This window comes from Trichechus manatus, unplaced genomic scaffold (assembly GCF_000243295.1).
Source record: "Trichechus manatus latirostris isolate Lorelei unplaced genomic scaffold, TriManLat1.0 scaffold00008, whole genome shotgun sequence".
In the NCBI taxonomy this organism is placed as follows: domain Eukaryota; kingdom Metazoa; phylum Chordata; class Mammalia; order Sirenia; family Trichechidae; genus Trichechus; species Trichechus manatus.
In genome coordinates, this window is record NW_004443944.1 from 31,966,755 (window position 1) to 31,992,665 (window position 25,911).

At 44.1% G+C, this 25,911-nt stretch overlaps 2 protein-coding genes across 2 annotated transcripts in view; both read right to left on the minus strand.

The window, feature by feature from the left end:
• Positions 1-25,911, minus strand: part of TTLL9 (tubulin tyrosine ligase like 9) — a 52,895-nt gene that overhangs the window by 25,466 nt on the left and 1,518 nt on the right. The window contains exons 2-8 of the mRNA XM_004370592.1: positions 24,472-24,515; positions 18,020-18,112; positions 11,717-11,828; positions 10,653-10,838; positions 2,255-2,323; positions 1,524-1,598; positions 410-500 (exon numbers count right to left, since the gene is read on the minus strand). Of these exons, the coding sequence (XP_004370649.1) occupies positions 410-500; positions 1,524-1,598; positions 2,255-2,323; positions 10,653-10,838; positions 11,717-11,828; positions 18,020-18,112; positions 24,472-24,515 (670 nt within the window). The remainder of the gene's footprint in view (positions 1-409; positions 501-1,523; positions 1,599-2,254; positions 2,324-10,652; positions 10,839-11,716; positions 11,829-18,019; positions 18,113-24,471; positions 24,516-25,911) is intronic.
• Positions 25,486-25,802, minus strand: LOC101344762 (small ubiquitin-related modifier 2-like). Its single transcript, XM_004370465.2, has 2 exons — positions 25,600-25,802; positions 25,486-25,548 (listed from the first exon to the last, which is right to left on the minus strand). The coding sequence occupies exons 1-2, from the start codon at positions 25,759-25,761 to the stop codon at positions 25,486-25,488; spliced, it is 225 nt and encodes a 74-aa protein (XP_004370522.1). The 5' UTR covers positions 25,762-25,802.

Consider the following 25,911-nt stretch of genomic DNA (forward strand, 5'->3'; position numbering starts at 1 on the left):
GCACACTATGTGGAAGTGTTTCATTCGTTTTCTGGTTTCTTGCTGTCTGCTCATCTAGGATGGAAGCTCCATGGGAGCAAGGGGGGCAGTCAGTCCCCAGGACACTGCCTGGTACCTAGTAGGCACTTTATAAATATTTGTTGGATAAATGCATGAAAAACGAGTAAGTTGGTTCTTATAAAATGAAGAGAATTTTAGTGAACCAAGGAGGGAATGGAAGGGATGCCAGAAGAGGGAACTGTAAAGGCAAAGGCTAGGAGGGGAAGACAGCAGGGCAAATATCCAGCTTTGCATCCTTTCATGCCTGGAGTCAGGCTAGGCAGCCGTGGGCTGCCTGCCAAGGGTTATGGACTGACTGCTTGACCAAGAGCTCAGTGGAAGGGGCGGGGCAGGGAGCTAGACAACTTACCTCCTATCAGGTAAGGATTTTCAATGTAACGCTGAGCTACATAGTTCTCCACAGGAATTTCATCCTTCTGGTCATCAGAGCCTCTTGTGTCCTAGTTATAATAGTCATAATGAACACTTATTGAGCACTGTGTACTAGACATTGGGTTAGGCCCTCTACTTGGAATATCTTATTTGACCCTTAAGTTAACTTTATTAGGTAAGTACTAATGTTATCCCCATTTTACAGAAAAGAAACTGAAGCACAGAGAGGGAGAGTGACTTGCCCCAGGGCACGCAGCATCAGCGGTACACCTGAGATGTGACCCACAGTCTGGGCCCAGAGCCTGGGCATTTAACCTCTACACCTGCACTGTCCAATATGGTAGCCACTAGTCACATGTGGTTTTGACATTTACATTTAAATTGACTGAAATTAAAACAGAAGTTTAGGGAATTTGCAAAAACCAAACCAAAATTACAAGAAATACTAAAGGGAGTCCTCCAGTTAGAAAATCAGTAACATCAGATAACAACGCAAGATCAGAATACAGGATAGAGCAACCAGATATCAACCCAGATAGGGAAGACACAAAAGTAAATCAAAGCTAAATTGATTGAAATTAAAAATCCAGCCCCTCCATTACACTAGCCCCATTTCAACTGCTCAGTAGCAACAGGTGGCTACTGGTTACCGTACTGGAGAGCACAGGTCTGCACGATTTCCATCACTGCGGAGAGTTCTGTTCCGTAGCACTGCCTGGACCACCACACAGGCCCCCAAGGACGAACCTCTCCCATCTCTCCCTCTAATTCTTTCCAGACCAGACCAGCTCCAGGAGACAGGAAATCTCTCTCAAATGCTTGCACAGTGCCTCACAGTCTGCAAAGCTCTTTTCCACACATTGCCCCCTCACAGCAACCTTGTGAGGAAACCGAGCCCCAAAGACAAGCATCATACATTCGGTGAGGTCACACAGCAGCCCAGTGGCAGCGAGTCCTGGGACGCGGGGTTTCTGGCTCCAAGGGCAGACTTTTCTACACCCACGATCACCCCTAGCTGTTTCAAGACAGAGACCCAGGCCTGCCCTTCCTAGGACCCCCCGCCCCATTCTCCCCCTACAACCTATACTCACGTGGTTGCCAGAGGGATTGACAGTACTTCGGGTGGGCTGGGCCTCCAGGCTGGTGATCTTCTTCCCAGCAGTGCCCTGATGGTTTTATGGGAGGAATTGAGACACATGGGGCGGGGGGGCGAGATTCATTTATTGAGCACCTGTTGTGAGCCTAATGGTGCACTAGTTCATTCATCCTGATCCTCCCACCCACCCTGGACGAAGGTTCAGAGAGGTTCATCAATTTTCCCAAAATCACACAGCTGCTGAGTGGCAGAGGCAGGATTTGAACCAGGATTTCTACTGCATCGAGTCCTGGAATAAGGATGGGGTGGAGGGAGGGACAGAGTTGCCTCCAAGGCTGTCTAGGACCTCAGGGAAGGGTCAGTCAGACTCTCCCCAGCCAGGTGGGCAGGAGGCCCAGATAGACAGCATGTCGTGAGCACTTACTAAGTGCCTGCACTGTTCTCAGGGGCTTATGTGCAGTAACTCATTGTATCCTCAGTAGGTACCACTACTCTCCCCATTTACTCAGCTACAGAGAGGTGAAGTAACTTGCCCTATGTCACACAGCTATTAAGTGGCAAAGCCAGGATGTGAACCCAGACACTCTGGCTCCAGAGACCCCTGCTTCCCTGGCAGGCCCCTGGGCAGAGCTTCTCCATCAGCCCTCAGAGCTCCGAGGAAGGAAAAGAGGAGCCCCCCTTCCCAGTGAGGGCAGAGAAGGGGGCAGAAGGAAGGGGTAAGCTCACCTTCCTCCAGTCCATGATGTCCTTCAGCCTCCGGAAGAGGAAGATGCCCTTCCCCTGAGATCGGGCTACCTGGGAGGTAGGAGGGGTGCAGAAAGACGGCTCTCAGCTCTGTGGTTCCAGCCCCCTCTCTTCTCCTGCCCCAATTTCTCAGCCTGGGGAATGGAGCCAGCAATCCAGCCTCCACCCAGGGGAGGCTGTAAGGATGAACAGATGTTGGCTAACAATTAATGCAGGAAATGTAAATTGATACAAGATGACCCTTGGCCTCCACCAGAGTGGAAAACTTAGCAAGTGCTGGTGAGGAAGGGAGCTGGGAACTGTGCCCCGTGGTGGCATGTCGACTGGCACAGCCATTCTGGGGGGCAGCTGGCAGAATCTGCGGAAGCTATGGCTACCTACACCCTATGCCCGGCGATCCTGCTCCTGGGTCTATACCCCAGGGGAATTCTCCCACAGGGCCAGGAGGGGCATGGCGAGGATTTCACTGCAGTGTTGTATCCAGAGTGAATGAGGGGGGCAAGATGGGGGTCTGTCCTCAGGGGTGTGGCTAAATAAAATATGTGGCTGTCAGAAGCAACAGCAGGTACTCAAAGCAGCAGGAATATATCTAGAAAATATGGTGTTAGATGAAAAAAGTAAGAAATAGAACTAGATTACAGTTCAGTGACACAGATCGATATGAACACATACACACTAATGTTATCTGGTATACCAGGAAACATGCAAGGCCAAGGCCATGCGGCCATCCCCAGAGAAGGTGCCTCTATGCAGAGGAAAATGGAAGTGGGGATAGGTTACTGGGGGGAGGGAGAATAAAACAAGGGAGGGGCCTTAGCCAGACCAATAACAATGGCATAGAATATGCTGAGGACTCTGATGAACTTCTCTGTCTGCTGCTGAGGTTATACACACAAACACACACACACTCATCATCATCATCATCATCAGGCCCCGCGTTCTGTCTTAGCATGTTCTTGGAGACCCCAGGTCCCAGGGACCTATCGCAGGAATGAAAGCAGCTTTCACATAGGAGTGGCCTCCTGCAAGCCAAGAACCTTGGCATGGGTTGGCTCCCAACAATGCCTAGGCAAAGTCTGTGACCCCTGTTTCACAGATGAGGAAACTGAGGTGCGGGGAGGTGTCACTTGCTTGCCCACACAAGCTGGTGAGTGACAGAGCTGGTGACTCCATGCCTCCTGGTCCCAATTCCTTTTAAGTCAAACCATCTCTGCTGTTATCTTCCCTTATTAATAGCCAGCCTACTCCTTTGAGCCAACCTTGCGGATCTAACAGACAACTTTTTATGCTGTATTTTTTAAAATAGGTGATGCATTCACATGGCTCAAAATGCAAAAGGCGGAGACAGCAGAAGCTTCCCACCACCCTGCTCCCAGCCACCCTGTTCCCCTCCCCAGAGGCCAGCACTATAGTGGTTTCCTGTGGTTGCCGCTGGAGATAATCCTTGCATATAAAAGCAAACACAAATAATCTTTTCTCTCTCTTTGGTACACAGGTGGTTAGAGTCCACAGCATTGTTCTGTCTCTTGCTTTTTTCACTTAACAACATATTCCAGAGGTTTCCCCCCATAAGTACATAGAAGGCAGCCTTGTATTTTTCATGGCTGCATAGTATTCCACTGTGGAGCTGTATCATGATTTATTTAGGCGGTCCCCTACTGACGGCATTTAGGCTGTTTCCAATCTTTTGCTATCACAAACAGTGCTGCTGTGAACATCCTGGTCATGCATCCTGTGCAAGTGTGTAGCTAATAGTTCTTGATCATCCTCTCTCCACCTTTGGCCAGGTGACCTCACCCTTGTCCTGTAAGACCCTACCTCCTAGGAGAGCACCTCCTCTGAGAAGCCTTCCCAGAGTTGAGTGAGGGGCCTCTCGTCTGAGCTCCCATTGCCCGGTGCTCAAGGCTGAGGGAGGGCTGGACTCAGATGAGCAAGTCTCCCATTAGACTGTGAGAAGTTTTGGGATATGGACCCAGACCCAGTCATCACCACATGCCCAGCAGGGGGCCTGTAACAGAAAAGGTCCTAATCATAGCGTGTGGAAGAGAGGGGAGAAGGAAAGTGAGGGGCTGCTTAGCTCACAAAGACACACGCAAAGTTGCATGAATAATGCAAAAGAGAAGACAATTAAAAAACCATTTCTAACAGTCCTGGGAACATACCATTTGATTCTTTTTTTGGAAATCAATTTGCCTTCCTAATTAGGTTTTGCTTCAGCTAATACTGAAATTAGTCTGCCTTTACTGAACCCCAGCATGGATAATTCATAGCTTCGCAGAATCTCGGAACTGGGAGAATCTTTAATATCATGCAATGTGGTCCTCACCAAAGGCATTACTGCCTCCTGTGACATTCCTGCCCAGTGGTCACCTGCCTGGCTTTGCATACTCACAGTGCCAGGAAGCTCACTATCCCCTTCCTGGAGGCAGCCCTTTTCATTGCAGGATAGCTCTATTAAGCAATCATCTGAAAGGTATATGCAGTATTAGGTGCCCCCTATGTGCTGGCATTATGCTAGAACAGTAACCCAGACCTCAAGGAGCTTTCACAGCCTAACCTGTGTTGAGCTAATATTTGCCAGCTCTGCCTTCCAGGGCCTCCTAGAACATATCTGATTCCTGGGCCCCAGAACAGCCTTTTAATTATCTGCAACCACAGAGTGGGTCTGCCTGAGTTGTAAAATGTACCCAGCAAGTGCAACCTCTTAATTTCCCTCTGTTCTCCTCTGAGCATGGCTCGGCTGGTCAATGTGAGGCCCTCTGAACAATGTAGGGGCAGGCAGAGCTGTCAGGTATGGCTGTACAGGTTGACCACTGCACAAAGGGCTCCCGGTCATGGGGGCAAGTGGTAGCTGCTATTAGATACCCTTCAATTGCTAATGAAAAGCACACATATTACTATAGCACATAGTTTGTGTGGTGGCCATGAGAATGCACCTTGCAGGCCTCCACCTGTTTTGTTAGTTGCTATCCAGTTGGCTCCAACTCACGGTGACCTTATGTATAAAAGAATGAGATGTTGCCTGGTCCTGCACCATCTTCATGATTATTGGTATGTTTGAGTCCATTGCTTTGGCCACTGTGTCAATCCATCTCATTGAGGGTTTCCCTCATTTTTGCTGACACTCTACTTTACCAACCATGATGTCCTTTTCTAGCAACTGACCTCTCCTGATGATGTGTCCAAAGTAAGTGAGCCAAAGTCTGGCTACCCTCACTTCTAAGGAGCATTCTGGTTGTACTTCTTCTAAGACTGATTTGTTCATTCTCAGGCACTCCACAGTATAGTCCATATTCTTTGCCAACACCACAATTCTAATGCATCAATTCTTCTTCTGAGTTTCTTTTACTTTGTCCAGATTTTACATGCAAATGAGGTGACTGAAAAGACCCTATAGGGTCACTACAAGTTGGAATTGACTTAATGGCCATGGGTTTGATTTTTTTTGGTTTATGGAATGTGTGGCTAATTGCATCCAGGAACAACTGTCTCCTTTGCCATGAGTCCAGAAGAACTGGATAGTGCCCGGTTACCATTACTGTACATTTTGATCAAAGATTCCACAGAAGAATCCTGATCAAAAGAGAGAAAATGCAGAACAGAACTTCCAATTCTCATGGACTCTAGACTTGCTGGAGCCATGGCGGGTGGATGAACCCCTAAAACTATTGCCCTGAGATAAGCTTTAAACTTTAAACCAAAAATATCCCTTGAAGTCATCTTAAAACCAAACAATAGTTTAGCTTAATTAGTAAAAAAAAAATCTGCCTTGAGCATTATACTCTTTTAAGAACTATCAGTATAGGATCAAATTGACAACAGCAACTGGGAAGATTCTATAGGAACCTTAGGGGACAGTGAGTTTATGTTAATGAGAGAGGAACGACTCAGAAAAGGAGGTGAGAATCGTTGCACAACTTGAAGAATGTAATCAGTGTTGCTGAATTGTACATGTAGAAACTGTTGAATTAGTGTATGTTTTGCTGTGTATATTCCCAACAACAACAACAAAATAAATAAACTTCAGGGAAAAAAAAGTGGATCTTCCTATCTTGCAGTTTAAACAGAGGTCCCCAAAGCTGAGACCAGCCGAGTGGTTGCCAAGGACACCCACATCCCTGAGTAAAGTGTTAGACACACAGAGAGACAGATGGACAGAGGGAAGCTGGAGGAGAGGAGTGGCCTCTATGATGTGTGTCCTGCCTTCCTTTTTGCCAACCCCAGCGGCCTGAGCTTGTGGGAGGGGAGAATGCTTAGATGGGAAAAAATTTGGATTGATGCAATTTTTACACTAGACCGGACTTTTTAATGGCAAACCCAAGGGCCTGCTCTTATGTCACCCAAGAGTAATAGCAAAGCTTCGGGGAGGCTGGGGCTCAGGCAGGGTGGGAAGAGGGGTCCTCACAGGCAGTGGAGGGGGTGACGTGGCTTGCTCCCTTTGGAATCCAGCTTGACTCCTCCCTGGGCTGCTCAGCCACCATTGAAGAGGAAGATAGGCGCTCTGGGGAAACCCTCCAGGGGACAGCTGAGGGGACAACGCAGGCCCACAGCTGTCATGTGACTGGCCCAGCCACTGCAACTATGTGAAAACTCCTGTCTGTGGGCGAATGAGAACGAACTGGGTCACACAGACAGGCCTTGTTGTGAAGAGTGAGGGATTCAGGGGATGTTTTCCCCTCTATTTTTCCAAATTTAGGTTAATGCTCTATTTTCTAACACTTTCTTCACCCCAAAGGAATCCAAAAGTAATAGGATCCCAGAACTAGTACTCTAGCCCAGAGCTTCTCAATGTGTGGTACCCAGACCAGCAGCATCTTTGCAACCTGGTGTCTTGGTTACCTAGTGCTGCTATAATAGAAATACCACAAATGGATGGCCTTAACAAACAAGTTTATTCTCTCACAGTCTAGTAGGGTAGAAGTCCATATTCAGGGCACCCGCTCCAGGGGAAGGTTTTCTGTCTCTGTCGGCTCTGGAGGAAGGTCCTTGTCATCAATCTTCCCCTGGACTAGGAGCTTCTCAGCACAGGGACCCTGGGTCCCAAGAGTGTGCTATTCTCCTGGCTCTTGCTTCTTGGTTGTATGAGGTCCCCTTGTCTCTCTCTGCTCACTTCTCTCTTTTTTATCTCAAAAGAGATTGGCTTAAAACACAATCTAATCTTGTAGATCTCATCAACATAACTGCCACTAATCCATCTCATTAACATCATACTGATAGGATTTACAACACATAGGAAAATCACATCAGATGACAAAATGGTGGACAATCACACAATACCGGGAATCATGGCATAGCCAAATTGATAACACATATTTTTGGGGGGCACAATTCAATTCATGACACCTGGGAACTTGTGACAGATGCACCTCCTCAGGCCCTGCCCGGACCTACTGAACTGGCAACTTAGAGGCGAGGCCCAGCAATCTGCTTTAATAAACCCTCCAGGAGATTCTGATGCCCGCTCAAGTGTGAGAACCCCCGCTCTACAGCCAATACTCAGTGTGGTCTATGGACCAACAGCGTTAGCATCACTGGAAGCTGGTTAGAAATGCAGACTCTCAGCCTCACCTGGAATCAGACTCTGCATTTGAACAAGGTTCCTGGGTGATTCATGGGCACATCAAAGTTTATTTATTTAGTTCATTGCTGCTGTTGAAAATATACACAGTAAAACATATGCCAGTTCAACAGTTTCTACATGTACAGTTCAGTGACATTGATGACATTCTTTGATTTGTGCAACCATTCTCACTCTCCGTTTCTGGGTTGTTCCTCCCTCATTAAGATAAACTCACTGCCCCCTAAGATTACTATCTAATCTTTCAAGTTGCTGTTGTCAATTTGGAGCCCTGGCAGTGCAGTGGTTAAGAGCCTGGCTGCTAATCAAAAGGTCAGCAGTTCGAATCCACCAGCCGCTTCTTGGAAATCCTATGGGGAAGTTCTATTCTGTCCTATAGGGTCATTATCAGTCAGAATCGACGCAATGGCAACAGGTTTGGTTTTGGTTTTTGGATTGTCAATTTGATCCTATATTGATAGTTTTTAAAAGAGTATAATGCTCAAAGCAGATATTTTTTACTAGTTAAGCTAAACTCCTGTTTGGGTTTAAGAAGACTTCAGGGGATATTTTTGGTTTAAGGTTTAAAGCTTATTTCAGGGCAATAGTTTCAGGGGTTCATCCAGCCTCCATGGCTCCAGAAAGTCTAGAGTCCATGAGAATCTGAAAGTCTGTTCTGCATTTTCTCCCTTTTGATTAAAGATTCCTCTGTGGAATGTTCGATCAGAATGTTCTGTAATGGTAACCAGGCACCAACCAGTTCTTCTGGTCTCACGGCAAAGGAGACAGTTGTTCATGGAGGCAATTAGCCACACATTCCATTTCCTCCTCCTATTCCTGACTCTCCCTCTTCCTCTGTTCCTCAGTACATTGAAGTGTGAGAAGCACTGGTCTAGTGCTTGCCAGGGGCAGGGAATAGAGAGGGAGTTTCCTGGGCTCTAAGAAATAACAATGAAAATGGTCAGTTATTGGGCATCTAAGTGCCACGCCCTTTGAGTGTGTAAGTGTGCTGAATTCTCTTGCAACTCTATAAGGCAGGCACACTCGTTAATTTCATTTTCCAGACAAGGAAGCAGACTGAGAGGGGTGGAGTAACCAGCTCAGGGTCATATAGCTCGTACGTGGTGGATACAGAATTAGAACCCAGGCGGGTCAGACCAGAAGCGCCCACTTTCCACACCCCCAGTCCAGACGGGGCGCCTTGGCTGGTGGAGGAAAGGAGACACACACACATAGCCAAGATTCCTCCTCTTAATTACAGCTGTTGTGTCTGCTACTGAACAAAGGCTGTGGGCTGGGAAAGGAATCAACTTAATATGCAATTGCTCATTCTCAATTAGCACAAATTACCGTTTGTCTGAGAGGATAACGCTGGAGCTGGAATCCATCCTGGGTGGGTCCCAGTGCTCCTCTGTCTAACTCCTACTACCCCAGCCTCAGTGCCCTCCTCCCTGGGCCTTCCCGGGACTCAGGCCTTCCCGCAGGTCCTAGAGAGGCAGGAGGGGCCAGGAAAACTATCTGGGCAGCCTGGGTTCAAATCCCACCTCATCCCCTGTTGGGAGCATCTATTGATGACTGGTCCCCTTTCTGATAAAGGCAGCCCCTCCAAACGCCTGTGCTACTGGCTAAATCTGTGTTAGCCAACACCAGGCCCTGATCTTCAGCAACACAAGGAAGAGCTGCTTCCTCCTACCCTACCCCCAGCTCCCTCCCTGGGGCCTGGCACGCTCCCAAGCCAGGAAAACAAAACAGGGCCTTTGATGATGCCATTGAAGGCTATAGCAGCCGCATGCAGCTTTGGGGTGAGAGGGGGCATCGAGGAAGGGCTGAACATCTGGGAGATGCTCTGCCACCATTGGCCTCTAGTCCATTTCTCGATCCCTAAAAGGACCACCTCCAGATGCAAGGCCTTTGAACATGCTGTTCCCTTTGCCTGGAATGCTCTTCCCCACCTCCACCCCTTCTTCAGGCTGCCTCCTAAGCATCTTTAGGTCAAAGCTCAATACTAACTCTTATAACAACAACTCTCATTTATTGAGCACTTACTATGTGCTTTAGCTGTGTTAACTCATTCAGTTACACAACAATGCTATGAAACAGGTACTATTAGTCGCACTCTGCAGAGGGGGAGACTGGGCACAGAGAAGTTAAGTAATTTGCCTGAGGTCACGCAGTTAGTAAGCAGTTTGGCCTCAGAGCCTAAGCTTTCATTTCTTCAGAGGAGCCTGGCTGGCTGGGTGAGATCCTCCTGCTGCTCCCTCTCCCAGCACCATTCTCCTTAGTCTCCATAGTAACACCGACCACAAGTATAATCATGCATGTATCCTGTTTGCTTACTGTCTGCTCTCCTTGAGACCAGACTTCTGACTTGCAAGGGCTTTATCCCCAGCACCTACTTCTGTGCCTGGCACAGGGCAAGTGCACAGTAAGTATCTGTGGAATCCTTGAGTAAATAAGCCTTAGTCTCCTCATCTTTAAAATGGGGTGGTAATACCTCCCCTTAGGGCCATTATAAGGATTTGGGTAAAACACTCTGCACAGCCTGGCCACCTTTTTCTATCAGAGATCTGAGCTCCAGTGAGGCTCTGGATTCCCTGCCCTGGTGTCCTTGTCCTTCTTCATTCAATAAACACTTATGGATCACCTACTGTGTGCCAGCAGTCATAGCTGCTGGGTCCATACATTGCAGAGAAGAGAAGACAAAGTCTGCCCTTCCAGGGAGGCGGACAGCGCATCTAAGGCTGAATTCCCAGGCACAGTCATGTCCTGGCAGGGCCATCAGAGAGCCCTGCTCCAGCCCCAGGACTCCTCCCTCTCACTCACAGGCTTCATGATCCAGGTGATGCCCGGGTTTTTGCGGAACTCCTCCACAAACAGGTGGTATTCGCATGGCATCTCAAAGGTTTTGGGGAAGAAGTCGCATTTGGCTGCCTCCAGCTTTCCCGCCTCACGCTCCAGCTGTTTCCGGAACCGCTTCAGGTTCTTCACCATGTAGTTCTTGCGGGTCAGCTGGGCAGCAGGATAGGCAGGCCATCGGTGCTCATGCTCACTGCCCTGCTCCATCTCCCAACCCCAACCTCCATTCTGTGGCCCACAAAGTAACAATACCAGAAGAGTAACTTGGACTGAGAGCCGGCTCGTCTATAATTATCCTCATTTTACAGGCGAGGAAACTAAGGCTCGAAAATGACCCAGGCCTGTCTGGCTCCGAAGTTCATACTTCTAAACAATTAAGCTACACTAACCTTTTAAAACATCCCACTGTTGCCTCCTCTGGTTCCTCCCAGACCACCCTCCCATCTCTAGACCCCAAACTGCCCAACTCGCCTCCACCCTGAAGTCATCATAATCCCCCAAGCACCCTACTCTTTGGTCCTTTCACCCTAAACCAGCCTGCCCCTCACATCTCTGGTGGTGAAACGACACCAGCCCGGGACTTCGAACCCCCAGCCAAGCAAGTCCCTTCCCAGGTCTTCCGCCCTCACACCCTCAAATGACTTAGCTCATCGCATATCTAGTCCACACATTCCCCATCTGACATGCACCCCAAAATTCCCTTACACTTTCCCCATTCTGGCCCTAAAAAAAACAGTTACTGTTGAGTTGACTCCAACTCATGGTAATACCATGCGTGTCAGAGTATGACTGTGTGCCATAGGGTTTTAATAGCTGATTTTTTTGGAAGTAGGTTGCCAGGCCTTTCTTCCAAGGCACCGCTGGGTGGACGCGGACCTCCAACCTTTCAGTTAGCAGTCGAGCGCATTAGCCATTTGCACCACCCAGACACTTCCATTCTGGCCCTAGTCCCCCTAAAACTAGCTCCTGCTCATTGCCAAATCAACGGCAAGGGCTGACTGACTCAGTCCCCTCGTCCCTGCCCGGCTCACCTCATAGTGGTTCCGGAAGTGACTGATTCGCACGTGCTCATCCATGTAGGTGTGGTCGAAGTTCTCCCGGAGCCAGCTCACATCGCACCAGTAGAAATCCCACTCCCCTTCACTTGGGGGGAGGGGGAACACAAAGGTCATGACCTGAGGCCCTTAGCACTGCAGGGTCTGAGGCCCAGGGAAGTGACGCGGAGGGGGCTTAAGGAAGGCAGCAAGGCCATGAACCACCTCTGTCCCACAAACATGCCCAGCTGAAAACTAGAGAAATGTTCCCATAAAAATCCAGATTCCCGGCTTCCCTTAACTATCCGCAGATCTGGCCACTCGGAGCCCAGAGTGCCTCTTGGTCCCTGTGGGCTAGCCTAGGGGTGGTACCCCTTTAGACAAGCTTGCACTGTCCAGGTCACCAGCCCCCACCACTCTCTACCACCATGGCAGTCCAGCCACTTTCACCTCGTCGTGCTGCCAGCCTGGGCCCTGGAAGCATCGGAGTTGCTGTCTCCCCAGCCCATCCCCTACCCCCACCCCCACCCCCACTCTCCAATTATCAAGCAATTACGTAGCATTTGCAAGCTGGCTCCAGCTCACAAAGCCGTTTCTCTCACTAAACGCTCAGAGCAGCCCTGAAAGGTGACTGGTCATCCCCTGAGCTCTAAGATGAAAAGAGCCTTGCCCGACGGGGACACAGCCGCACCAGAATTCATATCCAGGCCTCCTGACTCCAAATTCTGACCCTGTGAACACCATGCCAGGGAAGGAACAGGAAACCAGACGAATCTACCAAACCCTAATACCAGAGCTGAGGGACAGGGAGGAGGTGCTTGAAAAAGATGTGACAGAAAAGAAAACATGAGTGCTTCCAATTTTTTAAATTACATGCATAACTGAAGCCCCCGTATATCCATGTCTGATTCCCAAAGGAAATCATGAGCCTGAATTTGGTGTGTATGATTTCTATGCATGTCTTTATAATTTTACCCCATATATACGTACATATGTATGTGTGTAGTATTTGTACATGGTGGGTGGCATTGTCTGGCATGCTTTTAAACTTTCTAATTGCTATGCTTACGTCACTTACTATGTGCCAGGCACTATTATAGGTACTTTACAAATGTTAACTCATGGATCCTCATAGCAACCCTAAGTGGTAGGTTCTATTATTATCATGTCCATTTTACAGATGAGGAAACTGAGGCATGAAGAGGTTGCAGAACTTGCCCAGGTTCATATAGCTAGTAAGTGGATGATCAGGACTTGAACTCAGACCACTGGGCTCCAGAGTCTAAGCTCTGTGGTTGGAGCCTCTCTTGTCTGTTTCCTGTCACAATTTGCTTTTTTCACTAACCTTTTCCTTCTGAGACTTATCCATCTGATACTTACTGATCTAATTCACTCGTTTAACTCATTGTAACTCATTCTATTGTGTGAACACACCATTTTTGTTTTCCTAATAAAAAGTGTTTGAGTTGTTTCCCTTTTTTGCTATTATAGACAAGTGGGCTGAGTTTTGAGAACTATCTTGGGGAAGTTTGAGGCAGAAACAGAGAGAAATTAGGAAGTCGCTCCCTTGGGGTGATGGACAAGTAGGATTTCAGCACAAAGCAGAGGCAGCCATGCCCTCTGAGCCTGTCAGAAGTCTGGGTCCACAGGGGCTGTGAGCACAACAACATGGCCGTTTTAAGAAACTAAGTTTTGAGATCCATTAGACAGTAATAGTAGCTGAACAGTTAAGTGCTTGGCTGGGGTTGCCATGAGTAGGAACTGATTCAATGGCAGCTAGTAATAGTAACTGGAACAATGGCCAAGAAGTCTGTCTGTGTGCTGTGAATGGAGCTCTCTTTGGAATTTTCAAGGAACTAGACAAAGATTTAAATTGCCTCTCAGTTCCTTGTGGTTGCTGGACTGGTGTTTCTCCTGAATGTTACACCATGCTCAGAGGGGAAGGGAGACAGGACTAGCCTTATTGTGGGCCCAGAGATCAGGGCCAGGAAGGAGGAACTGAGAAGAGTTCTTTATCTCCAGTAGCTGGGCATCTGCCTGGGAGACTCGTAACCACAACAGGGGACACGCCAGGAGGCTGTCAGCTTGAGGAGAGGGTGATGACATCTCTCAGCCTGGGGGTACTGAACCTCCCACAAATCTTCTAATGCCTTTTAGCAGGAAGGGACAGGAAAACAGGATGAACGGAAATCGGGAACCTGGGGCCCAGAAGGGGAGAGTGTTGACATATCACGGGGTTGGCAACCAGTGTCACAAAACAATTTGTGTATTAATTGTTTAAAGAGAAACTATTTTGCTCTGTAAACATTCATCTAAAGCACAATTAAAAAAAAATCTTGTAATGCCTTTTAAATGGTACACAGACATCTTAGAAAGTTCAGCAGTTGTATACTTATTTAATGTGGATTTGGAAAAAACACAAATAGCAAGACAAACCCCATAATTCTACAGATATTATCGTTGTAATGTAAATGTTCCATTTCAAGTGCATTGATTTAAGGAAAAAGAGTGAGTCAATCTTGAGGAAAATATGAATACAGAGCACATGTGGTGCACAGATGTGGCAATAGTGATGAAAGTGGTAACAGAGCGACACTGGAGTCAGAAATGACTAGTTTCAGAGTCCTGTCCGGATACACTAATGAAAACCTAGTCCTTCTCCAAACCTCCCCCTCGGGCTATTACCACAGACATAGCAGTTTCAAGTAATGGCCTCTATACCTGATGGAAACCCACTGGAAAAATGGCTGTGCACTTCGTAAACCCTCAGGCACCACAGAAGATGCCAAGTCCGGGCTGGCTGGAAGAGGCCTTGTCCATATGCCTTGTCCCTCTTCTTATCTCCCCTGATGCCTGCAGCCGGTAGGGTCATGCAAAGCAAGGAGAAGTAGACTAGGAATCAGGAGCCCTAATTCTGTTCCTGCCTCCGGCACTGACTCCTGTGTGAGCTTGCCCTCCTCTCTGGGCCTCAGTTTCCCTGCTGGGAAATGAAAGAGTGAAATCTTCTGGTCAAGACGGTGGACTTCAGTGAACCAAACTGATACTAAATTAAGAAAGAATGAGTAGAGAAAAACTCTTCTTTACAAAAGAATGCCATCTAATAAATACAGAAGGAATGAGAGAGTTAAAGAATAATCATTTTTCAGTTATCAATTAATGATAGATTTAGGCAAGAATCTTCAAGGAATGCTAAAACCATTGTGTGGAAATTTGTTTCGATACAGAATATTTGCATAGTCTCAAAGTATCTGCCAACAAGATACTTATTAATTACAATGCAAAAAAAAAAAAATAACTTTACAATGGAGAAATCCGGCAGACACCACCTTAACCTAGTGATCAAGGTCAACATCACTGATGATAAGACGTATCATCATCAGGAACTTCTCAATATGACGTACCTGGAAGAGCACAGCATCACTTCTGTGCCGAAATGCATAACTTCATGATGAGAAAACATGAGACAAACCCAAACTGAAGGACGCTGTACAAAATAACCGACTGATACTCTTCAAAAGCGTCGAGGGCATGAAAGATATGTAAAGACCAAGGAACCGTCACAGATTTGAGGTGATTAAAGGCACATGACAACTAAATGCATTGTGGGATCCTAGATTAGATTCTGGAACAGAAAAGGCATTGTGGGAAAAAACAGGTGAAATTCAAATAAGATCTGTAGTTTAGTTAATAGTAATGTATCAGTGTTAATTTCCTGTCTTTGACAAATGTCCTATGATTATGTAAGCTGCCAACAGAGGAAGCCATGTACTATTTTTGCAACATTTTGTAAGTCTAAAGTAATTTCAAAATAATAAGTTAAAGATAATTTATAATGTTAAAGCTGGACCCTGTCTCACACCATATAAAAAATTTAACTAAAAATGGATCAAAGACCTAATGCAAGAACTAAAACTATAAAACTCTCCGAAGAAAGCATAAGAGTAAAACTTTGTGACCTTGGATTACAATGGGTTCTTAGATATGACATCAAAAGCAAAAGCAATGAAACAAAAAAATAGATAAATAGGACTTCATCAAAATTAAAAACTTCTGTGCTACAAAAGACATTATTAAGAAAGTGAAAAGACAAACCACAGAATGAGAGAAAATATTTGCAAGTCATATATCTGATAAGGGTATAAAGAATTCTTGTAACTCAACAATAAAAAAACAACCCAATTTAAAAACGGGCAAAGGATCTGAATAGACATTTCTCCAAAAAAGATATACAAATGGCCAACAAACACATGAAAAGATGCTCAACGTTATTAACCATTAGGGAAATGTAAGTCAAAACTACTAGGATAGCTACAATAAAAAAGACAGATAATAACAAGTGTTGGAGAGAATGGGTTGGAACCCTCCTATATACATTGCTGGTGGGAATGTAAAATGCCGCAGCTGCTTCTGGAAAACAGTCTAGCAGTTCCTCAAAAAGCTAAATATATAGTAACCATATGACCCAACAATTCCACTCCTAGGTATAGACCCACAATAAATAAAAATGTATGTCCACACAAAAACTTGTACATGACTGTTCATAGTAGCATTATTCATAAATAGTCAAAAAGTGAAAACAACCCAAATGTCCATCAACTGATGAACAGATAAATAAAATGTGGTATATTCATACAAAGGAACATTATCCAGCCATAAAAAGGAATGAAGTCCCAGTACATGTTACAACACGGATGAACCTTGGAAACATTATTATAAGTGAAAAAAACCACAAAGGCCACATACGGATTCCATTTATATGAAATGTCCAGAATAGACAAAAATCTACTTTGTTGTTGTTGTTGTTAGGGGCCATTGAGTTGGTTCTGACTCGTAGCCACCTTATGTACAACAGAACAAAACACTGCCTGGTCCTGCGCCATCCTCACAATCAGACAAATCTATAGAGATGGAAAATAGATTAGTGGCCGCCAGGGGTTAGGGGAGAGAGGGAGGGAATGGGGAGTGACTGTTCATGGTATGGGGGTTCTTTTGGTGTGATGAAAATGTTCATCCACTTGCTGATTTGTCTCTTCGTCCACTGAGAGGCAGCCAGAATAGGGTGGAGATGAGCCTGAACTCCACAGCCAGACTAGGTTCAAATCCTAGCCCACAGTATTTTTTGCTTCTTTGGCCTAGTTTTCTCATCAATAAAATGAGGATAATAATAGTGCTTACTTGGAAGGTTTGTTGAAGTGATTAAATGAGATCATGCATGTAAAGTGTTTAAAGAGTGCATAGCGCTAGCATGCTTAGCTATGGTTATGCAACAAATTTCACTGAGCACCCTGGCAGAGAGGCTGGCTGCTCCTCATCCCTCATATCCATTCTCCTTCTTCTTTCTTTGTTTCTTTTTTTTTTTTGCATTAGTCTACATTTTCCAGAATAAGAACTACATTTTTCAGATTCCCTTGCAGCTAGGTGTGATCACATGACTAAGTTCTGGCCAATGAAATGTGAGGGACTTCCCAGTTGTGTCCTTCAAGGGAAAAGCATGCCTTTTCTTGCCTCCTTCCTACATTTTGCTGCTTGGAATATGGATGTAAGGCAGAGTTCCACCTTGGCCATGAGGATAAGGCCTCACCAATGGATAGCAGAGCAGAAATATGGAAGCAAATGGGTCCCACATCTCTGTGGAGCACCCATGCCGTCTCTGAACTTCCTACATCTGGACTTAAATTTGAGAGAGAAATAAATTTCTAATCTGTTGAAGCCTCTTTTACATCGGGTCTTTGTCACTTGAATCCAAACCTTAACCCTAACTAATATTAGCACCTACTATGTGCCAGGCACTGTATGCTTGTTCATTTCAGTATCCTCAGAGCCTAACACAGAAGAAAAAATGTAGGCTTCGAGGTCAAGTAACTTGTTCAAGGTGACAGAACTAGTAAGTAGCCAGGGGATAGAAGTCTTTGACCAGACCCTCACTGAAAGATTCAAGTCAGCGGATCTTGAACAAGCATTTCTTATTTCTACTGAGAGCCATGGAACACTGGCTGTGGAATAGTCAAATTGAACAGGGTTTGAATCCCCTTCTAACACTTACGTCCTGTGTGATTTTAGGCAACTGGGTTAACTCTTCTGAATATAATCATATATTGCTGGATGGTTGTAAGACTTAAATAAGATGGCGTTCATAATGCACTTCACATGTTGTGAGTGTTGAATAAATGTTGGCTCCTGTCATATGCATTTTAGGACAAGTTCCAGTGGCCACCCAGGGGAACTGGGAGAAAAACGATGGGAAACAGGAACCTGTAAGACAAAGGGAAGGAGGAATGAGGATGAGGGTGCATGTCTTACTCCTTCACTTCCACCCATCCTGGCCTGTGGCGAAGGACGTCCATCAGAGTGTTCATAAGGGTGGTCTTGAACCGGATCGATGCTCTCTGCTCTCTGAAAGACAAACCAACAGAACACTGCTCGGGATCAACTATTTTCCTAGGAAGGTCCAGGGGTAGGAAAAAAGGGGAAGGAAGAAAGGTCAAGTTCCACATCTAGAAATGTTAAAGCTTAGACTTTAGCATCATAGCATGGCAACACTTAAAGTGGACAAACTGAGAATTATAGAATCTTTGAATCATTGAAAAATAATAGCAATAATTTATTCAATGCCTATTATATACCAGGCTTGGTCTGGTTACTTTACATGTGCCAACTAATCCTTATATTAAATGGTAAGTATTTGCAAATCCCCTTTCCTAGCATCCATCTGGGAAGGTGGAGTAGATATATTTTTCCCTATTCCTCCAGCTAAATACAACTAAAAACCCCAGACATTATATATATATAAAATAAATATAAGAAGATATGGAAAGGTGGAGAGAAGAAGGCAGACTGGCTAGGGACCTCAGGAGTCAAGGAACAACGTAGTGGTGAATTCCCTGGGTTTTGTTTTTGCCACACACATCCCAGTTATGGAGCCCTGGTGGCAGAGTGGTTAAGAGCTCGGCTGCTAACCAAAGGGTCGGCAGTTCGGACCCACCAGCCACTTCTTGGAAACCCTATGGGGCAGTTCTACTCTGTCCTATAGGGCTGCTATGAGTCATAATCGACTTGATGGCAACAAGTTTTGTTCCAACTATGCAGCTGAAGAAATTGGAAACCCAGAAACCCCAATGGGCACAGACAAAAAGAGCCCCAACAAAAGCCTGCTCTCTCTCGACAAAGGACCAGGAAAGAAGCAACCCTGCAAGACAGAAAACTTTTAGACAATAACCATTCTACCCCAGTCAAACACACAGAAAAAAACTGTGGCCGGCAAACTTATGCCAGCAAAGACCAAGCGGGAAAACTAGACTTCCCTTGAGGTCGTACCGAAGCACCCTAACACTCCTGCTGGGGTGGTGTCAGAAAAGGCCAGGCAGTAACGAGCCTCCATGGGGCCTGGACTTTCACTCCCACCCAGCATTAGTGAGATGTCACTCCCCTCCCTGCTGAGGTGATATCAGAAGAGGCCAAGGGCAGAGTCAGGACTTACACCACCGCTGAGCAGTAACGACGCTGCCCTTCCCTGTGATGTCAGTGCAGGCCAGGTGGGGAGCAGTAACGAGGAACTCCTACCCCTCCCAGCAAGGGTGGTATCAGTGGAGGTCTGGTAGGGAGCCAGAACTCCCACCTAGCAGTAAGAAGCCCCTCTCCCCTGGGGTGTCAACGGAGGCCAACGGGGGAACCTGGACTTCTATCCCATATGGCAGTGATAAGGTGGCGCCACCCTCCTATTTCTGCCAAGTAGAGCCAGCTAAAACAGATGGTTTCAGTAACAGCCACCACCCCATAACATGTTGTTGTTGGGGACCTTTGAGTTGATTCCAACTCATAGTGACCCTAGGTACAACAGAACGAAACACTGCCCGGTCCTGCACCATCTTCACAATCATTGCTATGTTTGAGCCCATTGTTGCAGCCACTGTGTCAACCATCTCAGTAAAGATCTTCCTCTTTTTCACTGACCTTCTGCTTTCCCAAGCATTATGTCCTTCTCCAGGGACTGGTCCCTCCTGATAACATGTCCAAAGTATGTGAGACAAAGTCTCACCATCCTCACTTCTAAGGAGTATTCTGGCTGTACTTCTTCAAAGACAGATTTGTTTGTTCTTCTTATGGTATATTCAATACTCTCTGCCAACACCATAATTCAAAGGCACCAATTCTTCCTCTGTCTTCCTTATTCATTGTCCAGTTTTCACGTGCATATGAGGTGATTGAAAAGACCATGGCTTGGGTGAGGAGCACCTTAGTCCTCAAAGTGACATCTTTGCTTTTTAACATTTTAAAGAGGTTTTTTGCAGCAGATTTGCCCAATGCAATACGCTGTTTGATTTCCAGACTGCTGCTTCCATTGGCGTTGATTGTGGATCCAGGTAAAATTAAATCCTTGACAACTTCAATATTTTCTCTGTTCATCATGATGTTGCTTAGTGGTCCAGTTGTGAGGGTTTTCGTTTTCTTTACGTTAAAGTATAATCAATACTGAAGGCTGTATTCTTTGATCTGCATCACTAAGTGCTTCAAGTCCTCTTCACTTTCAGCAAGCAAGATTATGTCATCTGCATAATGCAGATTGTTAATGAGTCTTCCTATGAGGTGCGATGGATTGCTTTTGTGTGGCCTTTCTAGCCGTGGTCTTATAACTCCCACTCAAGTGATCGGGCGGGACTGTGTGATAGGGTAATAGCTTTTCTGATTTTAAACCATGCAATATCCCCTTGTTCTCTTTGAATGACTGCCTCTTGGTCTGCATGCAGGTTCTACATGAGCACAATTAAGTACTCCAAATGTCTAGATTTCAATAAAAAAAACCACTCATCAGACCAAGAACTAGGAAAATCTCAGTGTGAATGAAAAAGAACAATCAATAGATGCCATCACCAAAATAACAGACATGTTAGAATAATCTGAAAACTATTTTAAAGAGGCTATCATAAAAACGTTTCAACAAGTAATTAAGCACACATTTGAAACAAATGAAAAAAATACAAAATCTCACCAAGGAAATATCAAGTTCAGCAAAGATAAAAGATATAAATAAAAAACAAATGAAAATGTTAGAACTAAAGAACATATAACCTCAAAAAAAAAAAAAAATCACTGAACTGGGTCAACAGCAGAATGATGGGGACAGAGCAAAGAATCAGTAAGCTTGAAGACAGAGTAATAGAAATTACCCAATCTGGACAACAGAGAGAAAATATGCTGGGAAAACAAAAATGACAATAACAACAACAACACAACATCTATGTGGTTACATAGGTAGATATGTATGCATCTATGTGTATAGGAAGGCAGATGTGAGTCAATGCATGTGCATATACAGGTGTCTTTGTAGGCATATGTAGATACACATTTGTGTATGCTGCATATTTATCTATGTATATAACAAAGCACATAGGGGGCACAGTTACAGAGGCTTCCTAGGCATATCCAAACAACTCATAGGATTGGTTTACTGAGTTAAAAGGCTTAGGACCATAGTCACTGGAGACAAGGTAGTCAGTTGGCATAACACAGTTCATAATGATAATGTTCTACATCCTAGTTGGGTGAGAAGCGTCTGGGGTCTTAAAAGCTTGTGAGCAGCCGTCTAAGATACAACTATTGGTCTCCACTCATACAGAGCAAAAGAGAACGAAGGAAATCAAAGGCACAAGAAGAAACTAGTCTACAGGACTAATATCCCAAATGAACCACAGCCTCTTCTAACCTGAGACAGAAGAACTAGATGGTGCCCAGCTACCACTATCTACTGTTCTAACCAGAAACATGATAGAAGGTCCCAGATAGAATGGGAGAAAAATGTAAAACAAAATTCAAATTTCTAAAAATGGCCAGATCTACTGGACCGACAGAGACTAGAGGAACCCCCAAGACTCTCGCCCTAAGATATCCTTTGAACTTGGAACTGAAGCTATTTCTGGAGGTCACCTTTCAGCCAAATAATAGACTGGCTTATAAAATAAACAGTATCACCTGTGAGTAATGTGCTCCCTTAAACAATTAACTGTATGAGACCAAATGGTCAACATTTACCCAAAAAAGCAAAGATGAGAAGGCAAGGAGGGGAAGGGAAGCTAGAATAATGGAAACAGAACAAACAGAATGGAAATAATGAGAATACTGATACATTGTGAAAATTGTAACCAATGACACAGAACAATTTATAGAAAAATTGTTAAATGGGAATCTAATTTACCGTGTAAACTTTCACCTAAAACACAATAAAATACTATATAAAATAAAGAAAAAAATGAATATAGCTTTAGGACCTGGAAAGAGAGGAGAAAAAGGAAGACCCTGAAAAAGTAATTGAAGAAATAAAGGCTGCCATAACACAATATGTGTACTGACTGTTTAATAAGAAACTAGTTTGTAAACCTTCATCTAAAGTACAATAAGATAAAGTAAAAAAAAGAAATAATGGCTGAAAAGTTTGGAATTTGGCAAAAGACATAAACATACAGACTCAAGAAGCTGAGAGAACCTCAAACAGATAAACCCAAAGAAGCCCATGCACACATCACAATCCAACTTCAAAAACAAAAGACAAAGAAAATCTTGAAAGCAGCCAGAGAAAAACAACACCTTATCTGCAGGAGAAAGACAATTAGAATGAAACTGGATTTCTCATCAGAAACCACAGAAGCAAGAAGGAAATGGCACAACATTTTTCAAGTGCTAAAAGAACTGTCAACCCAGAATTTCATATCCCATGAAAATATCCTTCAGGAATGAAGACATTCTCAGACAAAGGGAACTAAGATAATTTGCCACAGCACACTTACACTAGAAGAATGGCTAAAGGAAGTTCTCTAAATAGAAAGGAAATGACAAAAGAAGGAATCTTAGAACATCAGGAAGGAATAAAGAACAATGGAAAGAGTAAAAATATGGGTAAACACACTTTCCTTCTCTTGAGTTTTCTAAATTATGTTTGACAATTGAAGCAAAAATTAGAACACTGTCTAATGTGGTTCTAAATCTACATAGAAGAAATACCTAAGATAATTATATTATAAACAGGGGACATAAAGGAATTAAAGGGAGGTAAACTTTCTATGCTTCCACTTGAATCAGTAAAATGTTGACACCAAGAGACTACGATAAGTTATTATAGACAACGTAATAGCCACAGCAACCACTAAAAAAGTTATATAAAGAGATATACCCCAAAACACTATAGAAAAATCAAAATGGAATTCTAAAATAATTTTCAATTAACCCACAGGGAAAGATAAAAAAGAAAACAGAAACAAAAAATAAATAAATAAAATAGAACAAACATAAAGCAGAAAAATAAAATGGCAGATATAACCCCTAACATATCAATAATTACATTAAATATGAATGTAAATATAATTACTTTAAGTGTAGTAGTCTAAATATATCAATTAAAAGACAGAGACTTACAGAGTGGATTAAAACAAACAAACATAGCCCAACTATATGCTGTCTACAAAAAAGTCACTTCAAATATAATGGTATAGGTAGGTTGAATTAAAAGGATGGAAAAAGATATGTCATGTAAACATTAATAAAAAGAAAGCAGGAATGGCTACTTTAGCGTCACATTAAAGCAGACTTCAGAGTAAAGAAAATTACCAGAGATAGAGAGAGACAGAACATAATGATAAAAGTATCAATCCACCAAGAAGACATAGCAATATTAAGGGTGTATGTATCAAAAAACAGAGCTACAAAATATGTGAGGCAAGAACTGATAGAACTGAAAGGAGAATTAGACAAATTCACAATTATAGTTGGAGACTGCAACACTCCTCCCTCAGTAATTGATAGAATGAGACGGAAAATTAGCAGGACACAGAAGAATTCAACAATACCTTCAACCAATAGGACGGAATTGACATTTATAGAACAAGCTACCCAACAACAGCAGATGACATATTCTTTTCAAGTGCTCATGGAACGTATACCAAAATAGACCATATCCTGGCCCACAAAACAAGACTTAACAAATTTAAGAGAATTGAAATTATACAGAGGGTGATGTGACTCGACAATGGAGTCAAACTAGAAATCAATAACGGAAAGTTAAGAGGAAAATCTCTACACTCTTGGAAATAAAATAACACGTTTCTAAATAATCCATGCATCAAAGGGTAAGTCTCAATGGAAATTTTAAAAAATACATTGAAAATGAATGAAAACACAACATAGCAAAATATTTGCTATGGTGAGTGCAATGTAAACTATCTCCTCTGACTTCCCACATAATCTTTAGTAAAGTCTGCATTGTTCACTCCTGCTCTTGTACAAGTGGGTTCTGTTTAGAAAATCCCAACAGGTTATCGATGCAGAGTAAAGGAGAGGATCAGGGCACAGCTGACATTCAAGAAAGCATGAGAGCATAGTTAGATACAATGTGAGCTCTGGAGTCCAACTAGCTCTGCTACTAATTGGTTGAACAAGTTACTCTCTGAGTTTCTTCTTCATCTGTAAAACGGACAAAATAATAGTATCTACCACAAAGGGTTTTTGGTGAGGATTCAGTGAGATAATAAATGTGAAGTGATTAGCCCAGGGCCTGGCACATGGTAAGTGCTTAATAATAATAGTTTTTTAAATTATTATTATGTTTTATGTTTATATTAATATATTTATTATTAATATATAAATTATTACTATTGAAGTAAGAAGGTAGGGAGGGATGGAGGAAAGGAGGGAAGGAAGAAGAAAGACAGGAGAAAGGGAGGAAGGAGGGAAATTATGTTTATTGGATTGGGCGAGGGATCACTCACCGCTCTTTTCCTTTTGATAATCCATGGCCCTTGTAATTTTGATTCTGCAATGAGAAGAGGAAATCAAGCTCCTGCTTAAATAAATTTATATTCCCATTTCCCCTGTGTCTTAGTACCTAGTGCTGCTGAAACGGAAATACCACAAGTGGGTGGCTTTAAAGAACAGAATTTTTTTTTCTCGGAGTTTTGGAGGCTAAAAGTCCAAATCAGGGTCTTGGCCATGTGGATTCCTTCCTTGTAGGAAGCCCTGGTGTCCCTTGGTTCCTTGGCGATCCTCACATGGAATCTGGGCATGCCTCTGTGTCTAATCTACTTTTTTTTTTTTTTTCCATTTTAAACAAGAAGTTTATTAAAACAACAAGACACTTGACTTGAAGGGAAAACTACCTAGGAGTCATTTCTTTTAGAGTAATTTATCCCCACTTAAAGACAGATTGCCCTACATGGAACAGCTATGTACAAAAAAGTTATAAAATTGTTCTTGATTTTACAACGATAAATGAAAAAACATTAAAATTCTCCAGTCAAACAAGGTATGCAAGGATTTTTTATGTCACTTTTTGTTAAAAAGTTGAGAGCAAAATAACTTACCGAAATAGGTTTAAGAGCTGAATGAGCATGCCACTAATAGAGAAAGGGAGTATTTTCACAGAACCAGTATTTTTCCCCATCCCATCTCCACTTGATGTCAATCAAAACATACCATTGGCCATTTAGTAAAAAACAAAACAGTATGCTTGTGCACATAACACCAGTTACTTTATGTACAATAAAGGAATGGGGAAGGAGAAAATGAAAGAACAGAGAAAAACATACTGTAGTAGTCAGGATGTGGTGGAACCAAACTGTGGTTTTCTAACTGAGAATGTAGGACCGGGCGGTGTTTCCTTCTGTAGTACATAGGGTCACTATGAGTCAGAACCGACTCGATGGACACCTAACAACAAAAACAATTGCGAATGTATTCGTGGCCTGTAGAGACAGAATTCTGGAGTAAAGTAGCTGGCTCCCTTTTTAGAAGACACCTTCCGTCTGCTGCTGGAACACATCGATTGTATCTTCATCCTCCATTTCCAACTGTGCAGGTATGATTGGCTGCCCGTCAAATCGGAATCTGATCTGCCTCACTGACAAACCTTGTCGTTCACAATAGGCTTTCTTTAGTTTACTAAGTGGCGTCTGCCTCTTAATCTTAAACTGCACCACAGAACCATCCTGCCCAGCCACCTTCAAATTAATATGATTGTTGTTCTCAGTCTTGACTCCTTCCTTGGGTTTTTCGACAGCCATAGGGAACGCAGGAGTCTCCTCAGCTGCCGCTTCACAAAACAGGTATCAGGTCCGCGCCGAACGAGCACACAAGCATCACAAGGAGCGACTGAAGGAGGAGGCGGCAGTGGTGGCGGAGGGAGAGGGCCCACGTACGTCGTGCGCTCCCTC

Coding starts and splice junctions, on each gene's coding strand:
- LOC101344762 (XM_004370465.2), bottom strand. CDS start 25,761: ATGGCTGTCGAAAAACCCAAGGAAGGAGTCAAGACTGAGAACAACAAT. Junction 25,549..25,599: donor GTGAACGACAAGGTTTGTCA/GTGAGGCAGATC, acceptor ATACCTGCACAG/TTGGAAATGGAGGATGAAGA.